Source organism: Microtus ochrogaster, chromosome 19 (genome assembly GCF_000317375.1).
Source record: "Microtus ochrogaster isolate Prairie Vole_2 chromosome 19, MicOch1.0, whole genome shotgun sequence".
NCBI lineage: Eukaryota > Metazoa > Chordata > Mammalia > Rodentia > Cricetidae > Microtus > Microtus ochrogaster.
In genome coordinates this window covers 21,079,443-21,090,960 of record NC_022021.1, presented here as the reverse complement: position 1 = coordinate 21,090,960, position 11,518 = coordinate 21,079,443, and the positions used below count along the sequence as shown (strand labels likewise).

At 47.5% G+C, this 11,518-nt stretch overlaps 1 protein-coding gene across 1 annotated transcript; it reads right to left on the bottom strand.

Moving 5' to 3' along the window:
* Positions 1-2,170: 2,170 nt before the first annotated feature.
* On the bottom strand, positions 2,171-11,508 carry Nr2f1 (nuclear receptor subfamily 2 group F member 1). Its single transcript, XM_005356540.3, has 3 exons — positions 10,975-11,508; positions 8,020-8,547; positions 2,171-3,027 (listed from the first exon to the last, which is right to left on the bottom strand). Exons 1-3 carry the CDS (start codon positions 11,426-11,428, stop codon positions 2,747-2,749), a joined length of 1,263 nt encoding a protein of 420 aa, XP_005356597.1. The 5' UTR covers positions 11,429-11,508; the 3' UTR covers positions 2,171-2,746.
* Between the last annotated feature and the right edge of the window lie 10 nt (positions 11,509-11,518).

Below are 11,518 nucleotides of genomic sequence, written 5' to 3'. Positions count from 1 at the left end.
TGTGTGTGTTTTCTCTGTGTCCTATGCTCCAAAAATGGGAAGTCTCTGCGGGTTCAAGCAGCTCAGCAGCCTAGCATGGGTGAGCGACTCCTGAGTCTCATGGAGTTCTTCTCTATCTTAAGAAGAGACCTAGATCTCTGATTCTAGAAAGACAACTTTGTCTCCGTATATATTGCAGGCGGGCAGAAAAAAAAAAAATACTGCTACTATTCCCAAACGGGCCAGTGGGCAAGTATTCCTCCCCTCCCCCCCATTCCAGGTTTCCTGGCTCTTGGGGGTGCCTCTAGGGAAGCCTGCGCTTCTTTCCACTTTGATTGGCTGGGAGGTTGGGTCCAGGCTACAAAAGTCTCTGGGATTCCTGAGCACCCTGCTGACCCCAGTCTTCGAGAGTCACCGCTGACGCCTGGAATCCTGAGGAAGTGCCTTGTTCCTCTTGGACCTGTGCTGCCTGCCTTTTTCTACACTGGGAGTCTTGTGCTTGGGCCTCCATATTGAAATTAATTGAAAAGTACATTTCTGAACTGCGAAAAATGTTTATCTGTTTTCATCAGAGGTATCACATTGTAATGAATATATTTACATCTCATTTCAAGAAGACAGGAAAGATCGGTAAACTCTCCTGGCAGCTTGGCTCTCCTCCCCTCAGTGCCCTGCTGCATCCCACCCACCCTTGAGCCCACACTCTGCCCCTGGCCAGTCTGTGAGGGTTCCCAGTACTTCTTAGGAGTTCCCCGGGTTAAACCTGACCTTCTTTCTGTCCCCCTCTGCCTCGGGTGTCCAGACACGAAGGAAAATGAATTTAGGCCCAAAGACTCTACGCCCTGCCTGTCTAGTTGCTGCGCAGCTTAGGTGGTCCTCTAGCGGCCTGGTTTGATACCATTGACCTCCAGTGGCCTCGTGCGCTTCGCAGAGGCTGTGCTGCATCCAGATCATGAAAAAAACGTCAAGCAGGTGGGTGAGCCTAAGAATTGTAGGAACCTGGAAACTTCCATGCAGCAAACTGAAAGCACAAGAATACCGGGGATTCCTGAAAGTGAGCTCTAGCCTCATATAAGCCTGTCTGGGGCCAAGAATGGCGGAATGCGTGCGAAAGAGGGCTTTTATTTTTAAAGATCTGGCGTTATTAATACGTTAAGGAAGCGCTCCCTTGGCAGTATGTGTTCTCACAGCTTCAACTCAGATCCCATAAAACATTCAGATGCTGAAGGCTGTCACAGAGCTTGCCCCTCAACGCACGCCCAGCTAGATAGACGCCTCAAGGAGAGGCACTTTCGGGAAGAACCCAATCCAGTCCAGCTTCCGGACTCTTCGAAGTCCCATGGGGGAGGGGTTAGGAGGAGTGGAAGGGTGGCTACAGTTCTTACTGGGAAGCCTGGGACAGGAGCCGGGAGAGAAGGGCAAACTATAAGTATGTAGATCTCCAGAGATGCTCAAGAAGGAACAAAGTCAAAATTCCTGGTGCTGAAGTCTCAGGTCTTGCCCAGACGCAGGGAGAGGCAACACCTAGCTTAAGACAGTCAGTGACCCATGCAGACTCAAAAGCTTTGAGGAGTCTCTCTTCACCCCCATTGAGGGTCAGCTGAGTAAACCTTTGCAAATCCTCCCCAGCTCAGCAAGTTTCCCAAAGCAGATAGCGTCTAGGTGTACTAGCACTGGGCACCACCTGTACCTGGGAATTGTGCCCCAAAGGCAAGGCAGCCTGCCTAGCTGTGCTTAGGGTTGCCCTTGAAGTGATATCACAAAGACTGCTGTCTGCCACCAAGACTCCTGCCCTCCCCTCCGACACATCCCACACAGCCTGGCCTTTCCTTCAGCTTTACAAAAGTAATGCAGTGACTGTTGTAAGAAACAGATGCAGCCAACTTCAACTGGGCCTGAACAGTCCCCTCTCCCTCTCAAAAATCCAGATTCTAACAATATTCAAGACAGAAAGTATCCAAGGGTTTCTCTTTCTCTGATGGTATAGTTAAATTAACCAGACACATGGGTTTTGCTAAATTCTTTTATTTTTGTTTAAATTTTCACTTCAATTTTAATTCTTGAAGAACAGCCTCGACAACATATATCGCACTCATTGTAAGAAGCAAAGGGTTATATCAAAAATTATTAGTATAGAATCACAGGAAATCTGGTTTGGAACCAGAAAAAAATACAAAACAGATATAGATACATAGACACAGGACATTTTTTATAATTATTTGGAAAATGTTATTTTCCCCTAATCTTGTTCCTTTTTTCTTTATGTGCATACGATGTTTAAATTTTACAAAAAATGAAAATAAAGACTAGTATTTTACAAAATGAATAACAATGTTCAGTGTGTGTGTTTCTACATAGAATTCAGTCCGCTCCCATATGAGTTGTTTTCTGTACAGAATATATCCACATCCATCCACAATAAATCCTGGAAGGTCCATTAGAATCCTTCGATTTTATTAAATTTCTCAAGGTCCTCTCTCCGAAAAATTTGTTGCCATTTTCTCACCAGACATGAGGTCCTTTTTCTTTTTCCTTTCCAATATACTTACATAATAGATCAGACCCTAAATAAGTCTCTTTTCCTCCTAGTTCACAGCCTAGGCTGCCTTGCTGCAGAGTTGGCTGCCCTTGTCCCCAACCTCCTCCCCTCTGTCTGGCCTGTCTGGTCCATCCTACCAGCATCCCAAGGCTTTGGAGTCCTTGGTCTGGGTGAGTCCTCTTAGTCTTTAGGGGGTGGGGGCCAGGAGCAGGTGGAAATGCCCAGAGTCTAGGAACACTGGATGGACATGTAAGGCCAGTTGAAACTGCTCCCAGACAGCAGCATATCCCGGATGAGAGTTTCGATGGGGGTTTTACCTACCAAGCGGACGAAGAAGAGCTGCTCGATGACAGAGGAAGACACTGTACGAAGAGAGGGCAATCGCAGCAGCAGTTTGCCAAAGCGACTGGGCTGGTTGGGATACTGGCTCCTCACATATTCCTCCAGTGCACACTGCGATTTCTCCTGCAGGCTTTCGATGTGGGCAGCATCCGACAGGCCACAAGCGTCTGCCAGAGCAGCCACAGGAGGGAGAGACAGGGAAAGGGGGACAGACGATTAGGTTAGTGAGCAGTAAAGGCACACAGCCATTAATGCTTTGAGGAGAAAAGGAAAAAGAAATAGGAGAAAAAGAAAAGTAGTCCTTTCTTCTATGCAAAGAGGCTCCTTCCTAGGCCATACTCTTTCCCATCCACCACACAAATAAAAGTCACGAGCCTCCCCATGCCTAGGGAGCGGGAAAGAGACACACATGCATACGGAAGCACAACCTTGTCATTCCTTTGTTTTTGCTCTTTCACCTTTGGATTAAATAATGTAGAATGGTGAATCCATGTTTGCTATGCATAGCAACCTGTTCTCGCCTGTAGAGGAAAACCTTTCTGGTTGTGCTCATTAAAAGAAAGGCATTTGTCCCTTTCCCTCTGGATTTTGGGCTCTTGGAACCCCAGAAGAAACATGCAGACTTGGATGCAGTTTTAGGAGGCTTCTTGGAGTCTCCTCTCAAACCCAAATGACCCCAACCAGCAAGCTCAAGGAGAACCTAGATTGTGTAGTGAATACACATGGCGGGGGAGGGGGGTAAGGGATCACAAGCTGTCAGAACTGAGAATCAGATCAAGTCCATGCTATAGCAATACAGGATTTGAGATCATCTATATATGCAAGCAAGGACTCGGCAACAAATCCTTAGTGAGGGTGGACACTCCTATCTGTTCCTTAGGTCAAGTAAATGAAAATTGGTCGCATCTCTGCAAGCTATATAATTACCAGAAGAAATATGGCTCAGTTACTCCAGGCTGCAAAAAAGAAACATCTACAGTGATCAGACACAACATTATGCTAGAGGCAGCTGATACTCTATCTCAGAACTGGGGGAGTGGAGGATTAAGGATGGCTTTGCGGGAGAGCTAGGTTTCCCTTGGCAGGACTAAAGGAGATGAGACAAGGCACTTCATACAATGATGGCAACCAGAAACCTTTATGCTTCTTTCAAACCAACTAAAACTCTTTTAGGTCCAGACAGCAGATTATCCCTATATCTGCTAACCAGGGCCAAGCAAAGGGGGAGGAACATGGAATCAGGGAAACAGAGTGAAGCTTCTCCACTACTCCCTATGTTATTTCTTAATATTAATAACACATATTTTAAAATCAGGAAGATCACAGAGGAACCCTTAGTCGGTCAGGAGGTTGACTAAGGATCAAAGATGGAGTTTGCTAAAATATAGATGTAGGAAGGAATTTACGTATGACCATACTTGTAAAAGGACACTTTGTAATGGGGAAGTGTGACCCCAAGAAAACAACTTATTCAAATCCAAATCTGTGTCAACTGTTTCCATGCTGTGTTCAAGCATGGAAACATAGTTCAAGAGCTGAAGTCACAAAGCCCTCTTCCCCCTTCATCTACAAGGGTATGGCCTCAAGCAAAGATACAAATAAAACCACTGAGAACTCAAGAACTTCTGAGGCAAGCCTCCTCTAACCTTGGGTCCATACTGGGTTCCTCTCAGATGGCTAACTACTCCATCCAGCTGATGCAGTACATCTACACTGGCCTGAGTTGGGAAGCCAGGGAGATTATTATGGTCAGCATGGCCAGGAGAGGAACACATTGGGATTTCACTGCTTAGCGTGGGGACTCTGAGATCGCCCGTGGACCTGCTTTCTAGAAAAGCCTTGCTAAAACAAACTTGTATTTACATATATCTTGCATTACATACATTTTCTGTCCCTCGTGCCATGTGATAATCACAGCCACAGACAACACAACAGGAGAAAGACCCATTAACATCCCAACAGATTTTCCCTTAAAGATCCATATGACATGCTCTCAGGTGAGTAAAACATCACAGTCCCTAAAGTGCAAGGTCTCTTCCTCACTCACGTATAGGTGACTCTAAGGAGAAGCCTGGACAGGTATACTAGGGACCTGCACTACTGCTTCCACCTTTGAGACGGAATTCCTATCTCTAGGTCTGTCTTTCATTCACCAGGAGTCCTAGTTCTGGCCCGGCCTCCCACACTGAGTACTCCTTCACCCTGCAGCAAAGTTCTCCCATCTGTGGACAGGCAGTGTGAGTGCTTGAATCAATTGGTGGGTTGTGGTGGCACAGAGAGGTGAGCAAAGGCTGTAATTTAGTACATATTTGCACCTGATGAATTATATTACAGATAAGAAAAGGAGACAGACTATACAAAATCCACGTCTCACTTTTTATATGGTAGTGTCAATGTGGGAACCTTCAATATTTCTTCTACAGTATATGGAAAAGAAATTATGTAAATAAATAACCATTACTGCTCAGGCCCTCCCGGCTTAGCCTTTGTAGTGCAGAGAATGTATTTCATGTTGTGCATTCAGAAGAGTTTAGTGTTCAGGAAATATAGATGTAATCAGCTGCCATAACTAGAAATCAAAGTTATTATTGTGCTGAAAATGGATTTATTGTATTTATGTTAACTAGATGGCTCTTTTCAGAGTCAGTCTCATTTATTTGAAGGAATATTTAGGTATATGAATTAAAGAATTTTCTTAAAAGCAAGTTCAGGTCATGACCTAGTCTTTGGATGCTGTCCAGAATATTAAGGATTAAACATACCATCCGGAGGCCAAATGTGAAAACCACCACAGGGGACCCCCATGCCAGCTTCAAATACTTAGCCAGAACAAGCCACATTGGACAATATGTCTAAAACTGTCTTTTCCATCATTCAAAGTTTGCTTAAAAGTTGGATGACTTTTAAGAAGGCTTCCCATGAATTCCCTTCTTCCCATGAATTCCCTTCTGGCTAGCAATCAAAACAAGTTTAGTCAAGAGTGGAAATGTGCTGTATGGAAGCAAGGTGGGTAAATTACTCCTGACAGTTCTGTTTCCATGCTTAGATATTCTGCCCATGATTTCCCAGCAAAATAATGTTATTGTTCACTTCTCAGCACCCCTTACACCTGGAAAACATGGCTTAAAATGCTTCTTTGGATTTTTTGAAAAAGAACTTCTCACAGGAATGCCTTAGGATGGAAAGTTTAAAAGTGAAGCCTGCATAATTCTGCAACATTCCCCTGAAGCCGGCACAATCAATCGTAGATCTCTCCCTGGGAACACATACCAGATCAGCAAAGTCGAGGGGATTGAAAGAGCTTCAAGGACTTCAGGGAAAGGGAAGAGAGACCTTTCCTGAGAAAACCCCTGTCCAGCTAGCTCCAAGTCACACTTCTGCTTTAAGACACTTAACTGGGTGAGATTTTGAAACCCTAGTTTTTCGTCCCTGGCTCCCTTCCTGATGGATTTGGCTAAAGCCATGGGTAGGAGAATGCCAGCAAGGCCTAGGCCTGCCAGAGTCAAAGGATCCTGGTCGCTGCTTCCCAGGATCTTTGTCACTTTTGAAAAACACATTTCCATCAAGGAGACTTATTAAGATAAAATGCATTCAAACACCGAGGAACCAGTTCAATAAATCTTCCATTTGTTTTAAGTTTGCACTTCATCCCCTTGTAAAGAATAACCCCACTCTCACTAGCAGACCTGCATTTGCGCTGAAAGTAAAGGGGGTGGGGGGAGCAGCCCAAGTCCAAGACTCTGGCCACCTTGCATACAAATGAGCTGTTCTTGTCTAAATAAATTATCTGCTTCTCTGATCGATATTAATACTACATTTGCTACATTACAATATTGTGCAAATTTAAGAGTCATTTTGATACAATGTAAATATGATTCTTCATGCATGGAAGTCAGGAAATATTGATATATTATCCGACTGCTTACTGTTCAACAAGGCCTTGTTTGGGAAAGATATTTTTGCCATCTCTGCTCAAGGATGGTTTTAATTTGGCTTTGGAGGGCTTGGCTCTAGGATAGATTTATTAGAATGGTTTAATTCTTCTCCTAATGGAGAAATTAAAAACAATAGTGCCAAGAGCAGTGGTAAAACTGCAGCTAACCTTCCTCACAGTGGGCAGGGCCCAAGGCCCATCTAAGCAGTTCTGCTCCCACCAGAGCCCTTGCGGCTTTGTTTGTGTTTCCTTCCGCTGTTACCTGCGGTCCCTGGTCCCTGGTGTTTATGTTTCCCTCTTGCAGGTTCCAATAATAAAAGGCGGGTAGTGTTCTCACACACTCAGACCAGAGCCCTTCAAAGGCAACATTAATTCACTTTCCTGGAAGTTAATTTGAACCATCTATCATAAGAGAGATTGTTAACAAGCCTGCTATCACCGCCTACACTTAATTTGATATTTTTAAGGCATCATTTAAAATTTCCAATGTTCTTGTGTTTTGCATAGCTATGAAATTTATCTCCCGGCCCGGAATCCTCTCATGCTTGCGGGCTTTACAGTATTGCTTTTGTTTTTTATCTTTCTTGTTTAGATAGAATCCGTTTTTTATGACCCTCAATAACCCCAGCAACTGCAAACATGAATGGTTTCCGATAAGGGAAAATCAGGCAGCAATAAAGCGGGATTATTTATGATTTATTTGTGGTATTCTTCTCTTTCCGCCTCTGTCTGTGTCTCACTGTCGGGAAACTCATCCAAGGAGAGAGCCACACAGAGTAGGAAGCCACCTTCCCACGTTCTCTTCCTTCTGTAGCATTCCTCCCCCAGAAAGACTGAGCTCTGGCACACCACACACACACACACACACACACACACACACACACACACACACACGGAGCCACTATCCTCAGAGTATTGCCTCTCCCCTCCCCAGACCGTTGCCTCGGTCGAAGGCACGCGGGGGTCTAGGTCGTCAGGCCAGGCCGCCGCCGGCCTCACCGGAGCTCCTCCGCTCCAGCACCGCTAAGCTCCCAAGATGGCAGCGGCGCGGTGCGCGACAACCACGGACTGGGGCTGCAGATCCTGGGCAGGCCTAAGGTGGGGTGAGGGCCGAGCCTCACAGCGGCAGTGGCTGCGCGGGAGATGCGGAAAGCTAGGCTCCCGCCGCACGGTGCCCGCGCCAGCTCCCGGCACAGCCTGCCCTCCCCCGCGACCGCATCCTCACCTGACGTGAACAGCACGATGGCTTTGAGGCAGCTGTACTCGGCAGAGTCGACGTGCAGCGCCTTGAGCTTCTCCACCTGTTCCTGAAAGATGCGGATGTGGTCCATGAAGGCCACGACGCGGTCCGCGGACATGGGCGAGGCGTGGAGGCCTGCTGCAGCCAGCAGCGGCGCCACGTGCAGGGGCATGGAGCACTGGGCCGCGTTGAGCACGAACAGCTCGCTCCAGGTGAGGCGTAGCAGAGACACCTGGTCGGTGATCTGCAGATCCGGGAAGAAGGGGATGTTGCGGGCCCACTCGACGGCGCTGAAGAGGAGGCGCGCGGCCAGCTCGCAGATGTTCTCGATGCCCATGATGTTGTTGGGCTGCATGCACTGGCTGCCATAACGAGACGTGGGGTAGGGCTCTGCGCGTAGCAGCAGCGAGATGTAGCCGGACAGGTAGCAGTGGCCATTGAGGGGGTCCCCGTTTGTGAGTGCGTACTGGCCTGGATTGGGCTGGGTTGGAGGCATTCTTCCTCGCTGAACCGCTGACAAAAAGAAAGAGAGAAAAGAGGCAATGTGCATCCAGGGGGCTTGTGAACATTGCCGAGCCGCAACGCGCACCCAACGCAATGTAGTTCTTTCCCGCAGTCATAGCTCTCGGAGCATCTTCTCCTGCTGGCTCTCTCTCACGGACCATATTTCCAGGAGCTCTCGGTGAAGCCCTCTACCTTCACCGGCTCGGTGTGTTCATCCATAGCCTGCACCCCTGGCTTCTTCAGCCAGGGAAGAACTAGGCCTGACTTCAAGGCCCTTAGCTCTGTTCGGCCAAGAAAGTAACACCCAACTCCCCAGCTACTAAGAAGCAACACACAGATAAATGAAACCCCATTTATCCTTCCACAATAATACAAATCGAGGTTTAAAAAAAGTGAAGCCTGAAAAAGGCTATAGTACCAGGCACAAGCCTTAATGCACTCTTCACTTGCAAAGCAGCGGTGTTCAGTGCATAAAATGTTCCCATAATCGCTAAAGTGCTACAGAATTACCTTTAAAAAGAGATACAAGTTACATATCTTACTGACCATTTACAACTTTTGACCAGAGAGTAAGCACTCCCCACACCCTCTCCCATTTCCCCCTTCTGCTTGCCCCATACAAAGCTCTCCCTATTAAAAGCAACAGAAATTTGAAATATTTCAAGAAAAAGTTGAACTTACAGTAGCCAAACATTATTGAAAAAAGTAGGAATTATAATTAATGTCTGTCTGTCCTGCGCGGTGCCACTGCAACCTGCAGCCAGCTTTTGCCCAGTGAATGCACGAGCTTGCAACTGCAAAAACACTGGATTCATTAACCATCTGAATACAAAACGTAAGCATGCTTTGAGTTCTTAAAGCTGACCAAAGGTTTTTTTTTTTTTTTAATGTGTATGTTTTACTTCGACAGTGCCAGCATTTTAAACCGCCATGTAAACAAAGCCAACTTTAGGGAAAGTTAGGGCTTCTGAACTCACCCTCCCACCCCACAACAAATTAGTAGAGATGGTCCATGTCCACAGAGCTCTCCTATTTCAGGTTGGGCACTGTTGCCTTTGGTTCTAATTCCAAGGAGAGTTCCAGTGCAATTTAACGTTCTTGAAACACAATGGTTAGAATACTTTTTCTAATTATAGTTTTGAACTTGGCAGTTATTTTTCAATTAAATGAGAGCACAATTCAAAGTTGTTTTCTTCCCAGATGCCTATAGAATCTCCCTGGAGCTAGAAATGAAGTCGTCATATTTGCCTTCTCCTTGAGATCTGAAGGAATTCAATTTCTTTCCTTGTGACATATAAAATATAATTTTGAAGTCAATTACAAGAAGAAGTAATCTACATCCTGCAAAATTGACTGGTTCACTAATTTGACTGTAAGATATCCTTAATGATTGTCAGGAGATAAACTTTAACTATAAACCGCTAAATACATTTGTAAGAAAAGTGCTCCATCTCAAGCCATATGAACATGAAGCATATCCAAATTCAACATCAAAAGTTGTGTTTAATAAAAAAACTAAAACCCATACAGCACATCGACTAAATGATGTAGAAAAGCCCATGCCAGCTGCAGCCTATGCATTATAGCCAAATCAAAAGGATCGGTAAATGCCGTTGTAAATTGTAATTTGTATGCAGTATTTAAGCAGAGGGTGGAGTTTGATGAAGAAATAAAACGAGTATGAAGCTCTAAAAATGACAATACTATGAAGACAGGGTTCAGTCACAAACTTTCCTTTCAAAGTCGAGGGGTGAAAACAAGGCCACAGCTCGGGAGGAGGCGGCCCCAGATCCCAGAAGAGGAGAGGGAACCAGTGAACAGGCCAGAAGCTCCCCTCCCCCTAATTAGACCTACAAGTGCAATAAATCTCACTCCTCTTTTTCAAAGCTAAGCTTCCTAAAGGATGATGGCTGCAATGAATCTATGGTTTAGAGTCCTCCAGCCCCAGTCCTCTCCCCATTATACATAAAAGGTACAGGAAGGTGGAGGGAAAAGTGAAATGAAGGAAAAGACAAAAACAACCAACACGGAGACAGTTTTCTGCGAGGAATAAGCACCCCTGCCCAAGTTCATGCCAACACAGCCCCAAGCATCCTCACACACAGGCGGGAGCGAGACACACACGGAGCACATCCAACAGAGGAAGGGAGGGGATTTTTAAACCACAGCTCACGATCCCAGGGACACAATCCTGAGCAGGCAGCGGGAGGGGTGGAGGAGCCGGGGAGAGGAGCGCAGGCCGGGAGGGGGAGGCAGCGGCAGCGAGCTGGAAGGGGGGGGGACGTTGGGGGAGGAAAGCAGCCAGGATTGGGAAGCCCGGACCGGCTGGGACCACAGGAGCCCCATCCCCACAGCCACAACCACCCGGGTGAGGGAGAAAGAAAGAGCAGGGAGGCGGGCGAAGCGCAGGGAGAGAAGCAGAGAAGAAATATTCACCTTCCCGCCTCATGCCCACTTTGAGGCACTTCTTGAGGCGGCAGTATTGGCACTGGTTGCGGTGGTGCTGGTCGATGGGACAGTTCCTGTTGGCACGGCATGTGTAAGTTAAGTTCCTGCGGACGCTCCTCTTGAAGAAACTTTTGCAGCCCTCGCAGGTGAATTGGCCGTAGTGCTTGCCGCTCGACTTGTCCCCGCACACCACGCACTCGATGTGCTGCTGGCTCTGGCCCGAACCGGGCGGGCCCTGGCCCTTGTCCCCCGCCGTGCCGGGGGTGGCGGGCGCTCCGGGCTGGCCGGGGGTCTGCGGCGTGTGCGGCGCGCCGGAGCCCGCCTGCTGCTGCTCGCCTCCGCCGCCGCCGCGGGCTGCCTGCGCTGCGGGGTTGGGGCCGCCGGGGTTGCCCCCGGCCACGTCGTCCTGCGGATCTCGCCAGCTGCTAACTACCATTGCCATATCTTTGGGCCCGGGGAGCGCTGGGGGGAGCCGAGCTGCTCGCCGAGGGCCGCGGGGCGCGCGGGAGCGCTGGGAGGGGAAGGGGAAGGG

Coding starts and splice junctions, on each gene's coding strand:
- Nr2f1 (XM_005356540.3), bottom strand. CDS start 11,428: ATGGCAATGGTAGTTAGCAGCTGGCGAGATCCGCAGGACGACGTGGCC. Junction 8,548..10,974: donor AGTGGGCATGAGGCGGGAAG/GTGAATATTTCT, acceptor TCTTTTTGTCAG/CGGTTCAGCGAGGAAGAATG. Junction 3,028..8,019: donor CATCGTGCTGTTCACGTCAG/GTGAGGATGCGG, acceptor CTGCTCTGGCAG/ACGCTTGTGGCCTGTCGGAT.